Source organism: Crocodylus siamensis, chromosome 1 (genome assembly GCF_052110815.1).
Source record: "Crocodylus siamensis isolate JL-2025a chromosome 1, ASM5211081v1, whole genome shotgun sequence".
Taxonomy (NCBI): Eukaryota; Metazoa; Chordata; order Crocodylia; family Crocodylidae; genus Crocodylus; species Crocodylus siamensis.
In genome coordinates, this window is record NC_143395.1 from 256,181,851 (window position 1) to 256,197,130 (window position 15,280).

Consider the following 15,280-nt stretch of genomic DNA (forward strand, 5'->3'; position numbering starts at 1 on the left):
AATGTTAGCGTCCTCCTGCAAGCAAACACCATGAGTATTGAGGCAATGATCATCTGGCATCAACTTTGTTGGGCCAGCCATGTCATCCAGATGTTTGACTCCAGGCTCCCGAAGCAAGTTTTATTCTCCAGCTCAGCCAAGGCATACGCTCAGAGGTGGATAGAGAAAGCGCATCAGGGACATCCTCAAGGACAACTTAAAAAGAATGCAACATTGATGTCAACTCATGGGAAGCTACTGCCTAGGACCTCCCCAAATGTAGGAAGTGTTTGCTGCAGGGATCTCAGTACTTTGAAACTTGACAACAACAACAGGAGTTGGTAAAGTGGGAGCAGCAGAAACAGCATGTCATGGACCAAATCAAGAATCTAGTGCCTCCCAACCCACACAGAAACATGTCTGAGCTGCAGTAGAGTCTGTCAAACTTGGCAGACAATCATCCTTGACTGCAAGGCATTACCAAAAAAGACATATACTTTTGGAGGTTAATCATTAATAATAGATCCATTCATTGTACACTTTGGAAATTGTTATAAAAAGTTAGGACTCCATTCCCTTTGGCTTGTAGGATGGCTTCCAAACCTTGAAATGTCTTACTTTTCTGTCTTGACTTGCATGCTTTTCCTTCTCTGAGGGTGCAAACCAATGTTTCCTTTGTGCACTATAACAATTTTGATGGTAGCACAAAGGAGAGACAAACAGACGTCTGTATGAGGGATGGATTGTAGGCATTCTGGCCTAATGCTTAGGCCACTGATGGTGGGCAGATGCCAGAGGTCAGGTGAGAGTTCAGGATCCAATTCACCAGGTATGGAAAAAAATGCAGGGGTAGAGTCCAAGACACAGGCTAGGGGGCAGGGTCTTGGAATCACATGCCAAGTTACCAAGTCCAAGGGATAATATACAGCAGGGGTTCCCAAAATTTTTATGCTGCAGCCCAGGAAACTGTGGGCCAGAAGTGGCTGCGGCCCAGCAAACCATGGCCCAGCAGTCACAGCCAACTGCAACGGGAATTTCCAGCTGGAAGACAGGAAAGGATACCCCCACCCCGCCACGTGGCAGGGTTGGACCAAACTCTGTACTGCCGCAGGACCTGTAAAAAGAGCTGCAGCCTCTCTGCCTGGCTTGGGGTGCCATGGTTTGCTGGTCTGTGGCCACTTTCAGTGTGGCAGGTGAATGTGCTATGAACTGGCAGCTGACCCACTGCAGCCCAGCACTGGGTTGCAGTCCAGGAATTGAGAACCCTTGATCTACAGGTCAAAGTTTAAGAACAGACTCAGGCAGGGTCAGGAAACAGATTGAAAAGGCAATCCAAAGCCAGAGTACAGGGACAGAACCAAACTGGGGCCAGGAACTAGGAAAACCAGAGACCACAGGCCCTAGGAGGCTTGTCACAGCAGGCCAGGGTCAGAACTATTGGCTCTGGTGCTGTCTCATAGTGACCCAAGGGCAACATGCAGAGTATGCTGGATGGCCCTATGCACCACATACACTGTCTGCTCCAGCTCACATCCCAGGGTAGTGGAGCAGTTGTTGCATGCAGCACATGTTACTCTGGCCCCTCAAGGACACATGCTGGGGCATGGGGCCAGTCTGTAGGTCTGGTACAGCCCATGGACTGGCCCCATGCCAGTCCTCCAGCTCATGGGGCTGGATGAGTTTGATGCCCCTGGTTTATACCAGTTGTTCCAAAACCGGCCCAAATTTGTGGCTCAGTAAAAGGTGGTAATAGTTTCTGCTGCTTTATTGCAGCAGACACCTTTTAGCTTTATTGTGAGAGAACACAGGCAGCCTGGAGCTCCCCACACTTTCTGGCTGCCCTGGGCAGGATTTCCTGGGCTTGAGGGACTTGTTCCTGCATAATCCAGGAATTCCTACATAGGATTGGGCCCCTCAAACCTTGAATTCTCTGCATTAGCCAAAACTAATTCCAAATCCAAGAGTCCAGAACCATAAGTGGCCCTACTACTGGCAAACATCCTCCACCCACACCTGGGGCTTCAGATGTTTCCAAAACCTTTGGCAGGCATCCTACTTGCAGGCCTAAGCCCAGAGGCTTGGGGTTCAGATGTCCCCAAGTTTTGCTTGCCCTTAGCCATAAAGCCCTTGGAGCAAGCAAGGGAGGAGACTCCCATTTCCATAAACTGGGCTTAAAGCCACTGCACCTTGGCGGGTACTGAACCACGCCAAAAGAGCAGTTCTCCTGCAAAGTGGTTGAGGAAACTGCCCTCTTGGACACGGATACATGGTATTTCCCCTGCCAGGTTAAGAAGCCACTAGGCTTGATCTGATATATGGTGAATTTGGTTAGAAATAGGAGGTGGTTGAACAGGAGGTGCCAGGACTTAGTGGGGCTATGAATAGGGAGAGCATAAAAGAAAAGGTAAAAGGAGCCAGAACCTTAGGAGATAGAGAGGCTGCCCCCTGGTTCACTCAAGAGACCTGCCTGGAAGTCAGTAGTCTGCCTTTGTTTTGTAATGACTTTCTGTGTTTGCTCAGAAAAATTCCTAAGACAAGAACCTCAGGAGGTATAAACTAGGGTGTGTCTATCACTTCTGTGGAGCTATGGTATGTAAATTTACATTAGCTGAGACTATATGGCACGTACTCTGTGCTTCAGCCCCTGATTTGCAAATCAGAGAAAATAGCACTTTCCTGATTCATAGATGTGTTGTGAGAATAACTGATTAAAGATTTTGAGGTGTTTAGATAGTGGAATGAAGGAGACTTGTGTAAAGGGGAGAGAATTTATGTTACCTCTTTGTCCCTTCATTTTGCAATTCCATCTAGACAAAGCATTTCAGCCAGTATTTGCTTCCCTGCTGTCCTTTACTCAAAGTCAGAGTGGGCATATGACCTTGGATAGGCCTTCTATAAAGATATGCCTGTAACGCTATTTAATCAGAGTCCCTTTACTTAATACAAACAGTGCCCACTTTCTCTCAACAGGTATTTGACCTAACCGTAAATTCCCCTTGTATTTGTGCCATTACAGCTTTAATTCATAATGTTCTTCTTAAGCAGCTATAACAAAGGTCATAATAAGGTGCTGTTGGTCTTAATATTTAACTCTCAGCTTTGCTTGGTTGTGGCAAAATGATTGTGTTACTTCATTTTACTAGGGTATGAGTGTAATACAATCACAGTTTAATTTTTTTTGGAGATTTGCCTATTTGTTCATTTTCTCAAGTGGCTAAAATATTTGTTTATCTAAAACAATGGTTTTCAACCTAGAGGCTAAGTGTAGAGAGTCAAAAAGCCCAAAGCTGAATTGATTCAGTCTTTGCATGTTAGTCTAAACTGCAGAGATTAAACTGAGAAGCAAGTGAACAGACATTCCCTTTTGATTCAGGAAATGTAGCCACATGGCTGCAGTGGTTCAGGCCAGAAGCTGGGGCTGTTAAAGCATGCCTTCCAGCCTGCCAAGCACTCCAAATCTTTTCTTCCCCCCCTACTCCAGCGGAGGGGGTATGGCCAGGCCCCAGCCCAGGGCTAGCTCCCAGGACGCATCCAGAGCCCGCACATGCTTCTTGCAGCATCTCAAACCCCTTTGAGATGATGCAAGAGGCATGTGCAGGAACAGGACAAGGGTCCTGTCACTGCAAGTCTGCAGCATGGTGGTAAAATTAGATCTCTGGATATCCAGGGGTCAAATAAAACCAGAGTGAAAAAAAGGGGGGCAAGGCATGATCCCAGACTGTGCCCTGAGGTAACTGGAGGATGGGTCTGCCAAAGAGATGCTCTGGCTGCCATATTGGTATTTAGAATTCATTTTATTATGATGATAGAGACACTGGTAGGCTTCCAAATTGCTTTAACACTGTAGATATATCAATAAAACATGCCCAACTGATTGCAGTCTCTGTCTCTCTCTCTCTACATATAGCGGTCTTTTGTTTTAATTGTGGCGGAACATGGATTTTGGGGTATTCTACAGAGTGACTTCAGGATTTTTTTATCAGGGATTTTTCAGTTTTCAAATAGGCAACACCAGAATTCCTGCTATGGAGGACCCTGCCTGCTCAGAGCTGGTATCTTGGACCCAGCTGAAGGTGGCTGACCTCCTGGCCAGTTGGGGCCAGGAGGACATGCTTTGACAGTTTAAAACAGGCCACCACACTGGGAACATCTTCCGGTCAATAGCCGCCCAGATGGCTGGGCGGGGGACACACAAGGCAGTAGAGCCGCACAAAGGCCAACACTGCAACCACAGCCCGCTGGCAGCTGGCCAGAGGTGCAGATGCCTCTACTGGCTGTGCAGTCCCCATCTAGGTCTGGCAGGTGCACAGCAGGTCACAGCCAGGCAGCAGCCCCCACTGCCAGACTGTTGCAGTGGGTAGAGGGTGCAGGGAACTCTCAGGGGTGGTTCAGCAGTCCAGCTGGCACAAGGGGGAGTGTCCCCAGGTACCAGTTGGCTAGGCCCCAGAAGCTCCTGAGAGCTAGTTGCCCTGAATTACTTGCTAGGGCAACTTTTTGTACTGATAGGGCGAGGACAGGGCAGATTTTTATACTGCTGGAGACAGCACAGGTGCTGGCCTAGGGCTCTATCTCCCCCTGGTTGCAGATCTGGGAGGAGCCAGGCAGGGTTATTTTGCCCCAAGTGGCACAATTTGCTCCACAACAAAGTGTGTGTCCAGGCATGTGTGCAGAGGTGAAAAGCCCCAGCTCAAATTTGCACCACTTCTGTTTGAGTTGTTGCAAGCGCACATGCTTGCAAGTGTGGATGTGCCCCTAAAGGATAGGAGTTTAAATCCCCTCCCTGGTCCACAGGAGACCCCATCCCTCTTCTCCTCCCCTTCTCTCCCCCCACTTCAGACTGCCAGACTGAGGAGGGTGCAGGTGGGGAAGAAGGCAGTGGCACTGAATTCATAAAAGCTTGAATAAGAATAGTCCTTTCTCTGAAGCAATCACGTATTGAACACAGCAGTTTGCAACCTCAAGCACACAACAAAGAACAACCAAAAATCTTTACCTAAGCTAATATACATCCCAGGAAAACACACTGAGAGCACACACTACTTAGACTAACTTAAAATGGCTAGCACTACGGAAGAAAGAGACTTGGGGGTCATCATTGACCACAAGATGAACATGAGCCTTCAATGCGATGCTGCAGCTACTAAAGCGACCAAAACGCTGGCTTGCATCCATAGATGCTTCTCGAGCAAATCCCAGGACATCATTCTCCCTTTGTACTCAGTCTTGGTGAGGCTGCAACTGGAGTACTGCATCCAGTTTTGGGCTCCACAATTCAAAAAGGATGTGGAGAAGCTTGAGAGAGTCCAGAGAAGAGCCATGTGCATGATCAGAGGTCAGAAAACCAGGACTTACAATGACAGGTTGAGAGCCATGGGGCTCTTTAGCCTGGAAAAGCACAGGCTCAGGGGTGATCTGGTGGACACCTACAAGTTTATCAGGGGTGACCACCAGTATCTGGGGGAACATTTGTTCACTGGAGCGCCCCAAGGGATGACAAAGTCAAATGGTCATAAACTACTGCAAGACTGTTTCAGGCTGGACATAAGGAAGAATTTCTTTACTGTCCGAGCCCCCAAGGTCTGGAACAACCTGCCATTGGAGGTGGTTCAAGCACCTATAGTGAACATCTTCAAGAGCAAATTGGATGCTTATCTTACTGGGACCCATGACCCCAGCTGACTTCCTGCCCTTTGGGTGGGTGGACTTGATGATCTTCTGAGGTCCCTTCCAGCCCTAATGTCTATGATAGCTATGAAAATGGAATGTAATAAACCAAGAAGACAAGAGAAAGTCTTGTATAAGTCTTATCTATTCCTGAGGGCAGAGTGTCTCCTTACTGCCAGGTATTCAGAAAGTCCTTCTGGGGCAATCAGCTGGGGGTCTTAGGTGGTAGAGTGGAGATCCCACAGGCCTCATCTCTACTTGGGTTTTTATAGGTGCACTTGCACCCCTTGGGTGCCTTGACATTACTATGCTTGTCACGTATAGCACCTTTGGCAGGACTCTCATGCATTCAATGACTTTTGTCTCTGCTTAGGTTGTCCAGTCTCTCACCTTTTATAGGTTTTGTTGTATAATGTAAATGTAGTTCACTGCTTTCTTTGATCACACCAGCCCAAGCAGTCTGGGACCCTCTCCTGCTCCCCTAGCTCCATCTCCAGCATGTATATGTGCTGATGATTGCACCAGGTCTTAGCTAACACTTCACACCTCTCAGTCCGGTCCTTGGCCCTGTGCTTACAGGTGGTAGAGGAACAGTCCCTCCAGTCCTGATTCCCTGTGACCTGGGGGAGCTGAGGGCAATTATGCCCCCTCTCCTTCCCCTTGTCAACAGCTTGCCTTAGTCTCTACCAGAGGAGGGAGGGGCAGAGTCTGTTGGTCTCCTGCCATTTTATAATGTTAATTTAGTTCTCTGCCTTCTTTGGTCACACCAGCCCAAGCAGTCCCTCTTCTGTTCCCTTAGCTCCACCTTCCCCACATATATGTGATGAGTGTGTCAGGTCTTTGCCAATACCTCACACTGAGCCAGGAAAGCAGGGATTAAAGCCTCTCCCAGACTCCAAACCTCAGCCGGGGTTTGCCTGGGAGGAGCAATCCATCTCTGGCTGTTGCCACCCTTGCGCCCCTCCTCATGCCCCTGCCTTCTCTGCTCCAGTGAGGAAAAGTCTGGCAGGGGCTCCTCCTCCTCCCCGCCTCTGCTGGCAGACCAGGCTGCAGTCCCCAGCTAAGTTTCCCACCCCCAACCTCTTGTCAGCCAGCCATCAGTGCTCAGGCTAGGAAGCAGAGGGGTGGGGCCAACCTTGCTCTCTGGAGGAGACAGCCCAGTCCAGCCCAGAGCTGCAAAGCATCCTGGGATGCTGGGGTCCTGTAATTTAACTTGAATTAGTAAGGGGCCTGCCTGGGACAGAAGTTGCATAAATTGGGTTGACCTAAGTCAGTTAAGTCTGATACTACATTCAACCAGGTTTATCTTAAACTAGTTTTGGCCATTTTGAAACTGGTTTATGTGCACTGGGCTCCTGTTCTGTTACACAGTTAAACCAGTTTCTGATCACTTAAACTGGCTTATGCGTAACTTCTATCCCTAGCCTTATAGACTTGAGGCACCCCTTGATAGTCTTGTGGCAACCCTGGATTGACGCAAGACACCTTTTGGAAAATGCCTTTTTTAATTTTCACTCATTTTTTTTTACTATAGAAGAATAATAGATCAATCTTTCTGTTGTAAAGAACTCAGGAAGATCACAACAGGACAGACTATTTATAACAGTATGGTTTCAAATTTGACATCTCTGCATTTATCATGTGAATCATGTTTGCACCCCTAACAATTCTCACATTGTGTGGCACCCTCATGGCACCCTTGAAGGGGTCTCATGGCAACCAAGGGGTCTATGGCATCCTGGCTGAGAATCACTGTTCTAAATACTCCTTTTTGCAGCTCAGATTGTACAAAGCCTTATTGGCGTGAGAAGTAATTTTGATCATACTGAATAAGGATTTTGTGTTTACTCTTTAATGCTGATATCTAATTTTTTTGCATTTTTTTTTTCCAATTTATTGTTGTTTGTTTCATTCCTTTTTTAGGATTTTGAATCCTTCTTCTCTGCCAAAGAAGAAAATATTATTTATTCATTCCTGGGTCTTGCTCCCCCTCCAGGCACAAAGGTATGAACTTGTGTCCGTTGCTAGGGCACTTGTGTCCGATTTATTTCTATTTAGCAAAAAATTAAGGAAGGAATTGACTCATCCTATAAAATAATGAACAGTTGCAAGTGCTGCTATAAGATATCAGTTGACACAGGGTTGCAGGAAAGTCTTTTTAAAGAAAAAAGAGGCAGTCTTTGCCATTGAAAATATTCTAATTTCTCTTCTTTTACCATGGATTTGTTAAAATGTATCCTTCACTACTTTAAATAAAGAATAATAAACCTTTTTGCCATGGTCAGCTTTGAAACAATACACATACACCTAATTAAATCCACAGGTTACATTAAGTGATGGGGGAGTCACATCTCCCTCATTATGCTAACCTTTGGGTAATACTTTGCATGAGAACGCTGTTGTGATGGTATAAAATCTAGAAAAGGTCACATGAGGAAAGACTTCCATAAGGCCTTCTGGAAAGTATAAATACATTGCATCTCTACCTGTCCTTCTCCATCTGCTATATATTGTTGATGCACTCACATGTTTCAAGCAAGAGGCATGGTTTTTTCCTTTACAGAAGTTGTGTTGCTTTGTCCCATGTTTATCTAAGGGTTTTAGGACTCTGTCTTTAGGTCAGATTTGATCATAATCAAATTTTGCTGCCTTTATCATGACTGAGAAGTGTCATGCCTCAAGAGAGTGTGTGAGTCAGAGTGGCAGTGCTAAGCTCTTGCAATTTTTGGCTGTGGTTAGTGGCTAAAATACAGACACAGGAACTTGAGACCTGGGTTCTAATTTGTGCCGGCCTTCTTAGGTGTCTCTGGGTAAAGCACTTGTTTGAGCACCTTTCCCACTATCTAGAAAAATGGGAAACATGATATTTATTGCTTTTGTATTGTGGTTTGAGATTTACAGATGAAAAGTGGTACCTAAGAAAAAAATTATTAATAATTATTGTATCTGTGACTGGTCAATCTCTGGCTTGAAGCAAGTGCTTTACATTTTTTTCTCCAGCTTTTCCACCTGTACAGTAGGCATAGTAATAATTGCTTGCCTGCCACTCAAGATTCATTTGAAAATTAATTTGGGTAATATTTGCAAAGCCGTTAAGGGATTACAGGAGTTACATGTGCTACTTATTATAAGGGGGATAATCAATAGAATTAAAAAATTGCATTTTTTTCTGTCCTCTCACTTCATGTATCATCTGCTCCTTCATGCATTGCTCTGCTAGCTTGTTTGTCTGGATCCAAGTAATATTTTAAAGCATTTATTCAGTCCTATGCTACAGCAGAAGCAATTGCAATTTTGAGTCCAGGACAACTTTATTAAAAAAAATATGCTTTATATATTTTGCCAGATTAATAACTTTTGGTACTATTTGTAGCAAGCAAGAACAGTTCTTACTGATTAAACTACTCTTTCAAGGAGATTACATTTCAGATCAGAAAGCTGGAAAAGTCAGAGGTACAATTATTTTGGTGTATTATACATCAGTCTAGGTGATGCACAGTTATCCAACTCTGGATACATCAATATAACTTTACCTCTGACTTAGACATAATGGCTTGGACATAGGTACACCTATTTAAAGCTGTTTACATGAGTATAAACATTTTGTTTGTCCATACCCCTAGATGATTTTTGAAAACATGTAAATATTGGAACTATCTTTACATCTCATTCTTTAGAAAATCTTTTTCTGATGTTGAGAGAAACCAGGACATAGACGTATTCTTAGCTTTTATGGTAGAGGCATTTCCAGCCTCTTCACTAGCTATAGTTTGCCATACAAGTGACCTCCTTGTGCTGCTCCAGCTTCTCTCTAAATTCATGCCACCAGCTAGTGTTATGACATGCCCATTTCACAGTAAGTCTGAATCAACCATCAGGTGAAAGTAATGTGTCACATCTGGCAGATATGCTAGCCGTTTAATAACATAATCTCCCAGTGCTAGTGATTGCCTAATTCTTTTAAACCATTACTAATACACAATGTTTGTTTATTTTAACTATGACGTGGAAACTTCATAAAGACTGTAAGTCTGTTGTTGTGCATCTCCCTTACAATGAATTTCCCTTTTTTCATTCCTTGGTGCCTCAGTATAGCAAAGACCCCTATGCCTGAAGAAGGGTGACTGTGCCTGAAAGCTTGCCAAGAACTTTTCCCCAATAACTTGGTCTAATAAAAGATATCACATTTACCTGAAGAACCTTACCTGCCTCTCCCTTACAATACATTTGAATCTCACTACTAAGGCTTTATGATGATTAGTATGAACCTCATGTGCCATGCTCACTGCTCCTTATACTGACCAGCATTGCCTGAGGTGTTCTGGCTGTCTGTTGTATCCCTCTTTTGTTTTCATTATACAGTTAAATTGCCAACTCTTAGGTGCAGGAATAGCTTTGTTTTGTGTTTGTATGGTGTTTCACCCAGCAGGATCCCAGCTCATTATTCAGGTTCCTATAGATGATAACTGTAATACAAATAATTAATTGATGATTGTTTTTAAATTGCTGCCAAATTCCAATTAAAAAACCACTTAATCATATTTGCCATTTTAGTACTTCAACTGAATTCAGTGGAAACACTGATGCTTAACATTAAGCATCTGAGCAGGTCTTTGTAAAATTGGAACAAACACTTGTTTGTTTTTTTTTAAATAAAAGCTAAGTATATAATTACTCTTTTCAGAGGGTTTTATGGCCACATGACAGCATTGTACAGAAATCAGAAAATAGGTTGATTATCTTAGGAATATTCAGCCTGCTTATATATTTCTGGTTCCCTGTCTCCCATACCTCATTGTTATATTTCCCACAGTATCATTAAACAGGGATGAGTAATACAATTTTATACTCCTCTGGAGAGAAGGCAAATGGTTGTTATTCTCTTTATTCTGTTACTGTGCAATGCCTCCTCACTTACGTGGGTTAAAAGGAGATCTTAAACTAGTTCTATTGTAATCCTAACTTTCAACCAACCAACCAAACAAATAAATGAACAAAAAACCCCCACTTGATTTCAGGCCTGAATGTAGTAGATGGCTATGCTTTAGGTATGATGCCAAGATCATTCAAGTCAATAACCAGTTTTCCTTTGATTTCAGTGGACTTTGGCTCAGGCCTCTTGTATAAATTCAGTAGCTTAGATTTATGCATCTGAACTGTGAACAATACATTTAGTAAATCTGGTGATTTGGGTTCATATACTTCAGTTTATGACCCTGACTCTAACCTTTTCAGACTCAAGGCACTTCGTTAGACTCAAGGATCACCTTGAAAAATGCCAGCTCTTAATTTTCACTCATTTTTTGACTACAGAAAAATAACAGAGCAATTCTTCTGCTGCTAAGAACTCAGAAAGCCCACAGTAGGTCTTAATGATTTGAACACTATGGATTTCTATTTGAAATCTCTGGGTTTATCTTGTGTATCATGTTTGCATGCTTAACAGTGCTAACATTGTGTAGCACAGTGTGGCACCCTTGAAAGGATCTCAAGGTATCCAGGATGCTGCTGAGAATCACTGGTCTCTGGTGTTAGCAAGGTAGAGAGATAAGACAGGGCAGATGTCTCCCTAATTTCTAAGAATTTTTCCCCAATATAAGGCTGTTCCCAGCCATCTTTTTTCAGTGTCTGTTAATGCACAGAAATACACTACATGAACATTACCATTTCACAACAAACAATGTTTTGCTGAGCAATTTCTTTAGAAATTTCTAGTTGAGATATTGTAAAGAAAAAGAAACCAGCAATCAAAAACACAATCTCTATAAAAAGCCTAATGGGTATATTAACCTGTCCTGAGTAAAAATTACTTGAGGGCATCAGGCATATGCTGTGACCCTAGCTTATTCATTCATTCACCCTAGCATATTCATTCATGACACATTTTTATTTTTACTGAACCACAACAATCATTACTTTAATAAAAGCAACCTGTTCTCTAAAGTGGGAAAGAGAATATGGATGAGAGTCCTTATTTTGAGACAAATTATAAACAATATCTCTGTGCATTCAGAAGTGCAGAGAAATGGATTCTTTGCCCTTTTTCTAGACTGTAACAGGAGAAGCATTCTTTCAGTGAGATGTCTGTTATTTAAGAGAGCAAGCAAGGTACTCAAACATCCTGGCTTCTAAGTAGCAAGCAAGGTTTGAACACCAACAGTGAGTTATTTCTTCGTTGTAGACAGAGAATGCATTTTTTCACTGTCAGTGTTTATTTAGCAGAGTACAGCTTCATTCCCATGGAAATCCAGAAAGCAGACCACTCCACGTTGGACAGGTTCTTTCTGCTATTGCTCGTCTAATTCAGTAGAGCTGATTTACACCAGATACAAAACTGGTGTAGGGCTTACTCAGTCCTAAATCCTTGATTTTGCTGCCTGTTGATTTTGGGTTTTTGTCCCATGTGTACTTTTGCAAATGGACAATTCTCCTATTAAGGTACCTCTGAATAGAAGATTGAAAAAGAGAGAATGTGTGCTCTTAAATTAGCTTTATAACTTACTGATAACTGCTTTTTACTGAAAAGAAATTATAGAACCATAGAAAAGTAGAGCTGGGAGAGACCTCAGGAAGTTATCTTGTCCAAAATCCTGTTCAAGTCAGGGGCATCCCTGATTAAACCCTCCCAATCAAGTATTTGTCTTTCCTGCTCTTAAAAATGTCCAAGGATGGATATTCCACAGCTTCTCTCACTAGCCTATTCCAATGTTTAACTACCCTCATAATGAGGAAGTTCTTCCTACTCTCCAACCTTACTCACAGAGAGAATGTTCTTCCAACTTAGACCATCGCTCCTAATTATGCCCTATGCAGCCACAGGGAATAGTGTAACTCTGTTTTCATAAAATATATTAATAAATTAATCAGTTTTCATAAATGGTATCAACATTAAATTAAATTTTAAAATAACCTACATTTTTTTGTGTTGCTCTGTAATGGTAATGATGACAAGTCATTATTAGGTTTTTGAATTGTTAGTTGTCAGTAGCTTCAATGGAAATGTTGTGCCTGGTAAAATATTGTGTCCCGAGTCCTTTGAAGTTCTATTTTAGCCAGGGATAGTTTTGAATGTGTATTTGTGAGAGCTACAGAGGATCAAGATCTTTAAAAGTAATATAAAGATACAAACCAAAAAAGTTAACAAAAAAAGCCTTTTTAAGACTGACTAAAAATAAAGCATCTGTAAGGAGAATTGCCTAGTCACATAGGGTATCTTTACATGTGTTCTGGGGTGCAGGGCCCCCTTTAATTAAAGTGGCCCTTGGGAGGCATGTTAATTAGCATGTGTTGGAGCAGGCATCAGGCATGTATATGGTTGCTCATAAGCATAATAGCTTTCTGGGTGCACTCCATGGTTCTACTTTTGACTTATAAGGCCCTAAAAAGTCTGGGTCCTACACACCTAAGGGACTGCCTTCTCCTTTATGCCCCATCATGATTCCTTATGTCAGCTGAGAGCCAGCTCCTGCGAGTACCATAAATATGCCAAGTTGCTTGGTGAAAATTTGTGGGAGGTCATTCTCAGCAGTCACTGCTCAGCTCTGGACCTCCCTCCTATCTTGAGGCCCACTAGAGCCCAAAACTGGACATAACCCAGAAATGCTGTCTGGGCCAGTTCGGAGCAAATGAGGTTAGGTTAGATCATTGCTGATGTGCTTTCTGTTTTATTTTCATACTGTGCTTGCTTTTATAATTTATTCTTGGCTGTTGTTTTATAACTTGCCATGTTTGTTCTCTTACTGTAAGCTGCCCTGAGACTTTGTTGAGAATATAAATCTAATAAATAAAGTAGATGGAATAAATACAATAATAAAATAATGATAAATGCACAGCATTGCAGTATCGGTTAAGATAATTTCAAGATCTTTTATTTTTCTTTTAAAGTAAGAGCATCATTTTTATTTTGCAATCGCTGTGCTGGTTTGCACAGCCAAAAGCCAAAAGTGTAAAGGGCAAACTAATTCAAGAAATAACTCTTGAACTGCCCTTTTTAATTACAGTGCAAAGATGAACCAGATCACTTGGCCTAACATGTGATGCTGGTAGACAGCTTGAAACTTGTTTTAACTCTACATGCTCCATTTATATATTCCAGTTATATACATGCATTAAGGTTTTTGTATATTGTACATAATGTTCATTTTCTTCTGTTCAGGAGGCGAAAATTGATGAGGAGATTTCAGATCTTCCCAATGGAGAAGTTTCAGGAGAGGAGCAGAAAACCGTGGAAGTAATGCCAAGTTTTTTTTCCATTTTTCCTCTTCAGAATTTACTTCAAACCATTCCTATTAACCAGTATATCCTATTCCACCCCACCTGCCCAGTCCCTGTCAAGCAAAGCATTTCAGCACATGCATAACTTTAAGTATCAGAGAAATCCTATTGAATTTTGCCTCAGAACAAAAATGGAGATGAAGTTATTTGAAAAGCAAATTGAACAAGCAGAGAAATCTGAAAAGCATCAGAAAAAAAGGCTCTGTTTGTCCTGGAGAGAATGCACTGCTCTACTCATTGTTTGTAGGACATAAGACTAGAAAGGATGTGTCGGGCCCAGTCTAGCCCCCTGCTATTGTGGGAAACCATATAATATAATCTGCTTAATAAATTGGGAAGCTGTGTTTTAAAGCTAATTAGGTTTCTTGCCATCATTTCTTCTGTTAGAAAGCTGTTCCAGTATCTCACTGCTTTGATGTTTTGAAGTCTGATTTCTAGCTTAAATGTAATTATGGTCAGTTTATACATTGTGCTCAACCTTCCAACCCCACAGGCCAGATGAACGGCACAGGCCAGCGTGTAGGCTGGGTCAAGCATGGGGTCTGTGCATAGGGCTGGTCCACAGGTGCAATCTGGCATGCTGACCCAGACCCATGCACTGAATCCAAGCCACAGCCTGACCCTATACGCTGGCTTGGCTGCACGTGCCAGCTCATGGCAATTAAAGTCCCTACCTGCTGCCAAATTTCTGCAGTTGTAGGATGCCCCACAGGCTGAATAACAGGGCCCCTTGGGCTGGATTTGGCCTATGGGCCAGAGGTTGAACACCACTAGTTTATACCAGCTTGTTTTTGTTCTAACAACTTTAGTTTAAATAGTTCTCCTCTGTCCTTGGTGTTAACCCCCATCTCCTGTTACCTGTTAATAAGGAGCTATCACATCTCCTCTCAGCCAACATTTTGCTAGGCTAAACAATTCAGGATATTGTATGGTAGGTTCTCCATTTCCCAGATCATTCTAGGACTCCTCTGTTCCAGTTTGAGTTCCTCTTTCTTGAGAATTGTATATAAAATCCCAGAAGAGGTCTTACTGATGCCATTAATATTTTCCCATGTGTACATGAGGCATGCTAGGTTCACATTTGCCCTTTTTTGCAGCTGCATCACATCAGTTGCTTATGGTTATCCTGTGATTAACTAATACATTCAGGTCTTTCTCCTCCCTTATCATTTCTAACTGATGAACACCCATCTTATAGTAGACATTCCTGTAATTAAACCTTCATTGCATGACTTTATATTTTGTACTATGAAATTTCATCCCATTTCTATTATCCCAGGCAAGGTCTTATAGTTCTTGCATATAGTTCATGCATGGTCAAATATGATCTTGTACTGTTGGTAGGATCATAGGAAAATAGGTA

At 42.6% G+C, this 15,280-nt stretch overlaps 1 protein-coding gene across 2 annotated transcripts in view; it reads left to right on the plus strand.

Annotated features, from left to right (window-relative positions):
* The window catches only part of SH3BGR (SH3 domain binding glutamate rich protein), a 66,990-nt gene that overhangs the window by 39,010 nt on the left and 12,700 nt on the right, over window positions 1-15,280 (plus strand). Inside the window, exons 3-4 of one of the 2 annotated variants that reach the window (XM_090060903.1) lie at window positions 7,567-7,647; window positions 13,799-13,867. In XM_090060903.1, the coding sequence (XP_089917029.1) occupies window positions 7,567-7,647; window positions 13,799-13,867 (150 nt within the window). Of the gene's footprint in view, window positions 1-7,566; window positions 7,648-13,798; window positions 13,874-15,280 lie in introns of both variants that reach the window. The other variant, XM_090060893.1, reaches the window with a different exon arrangement.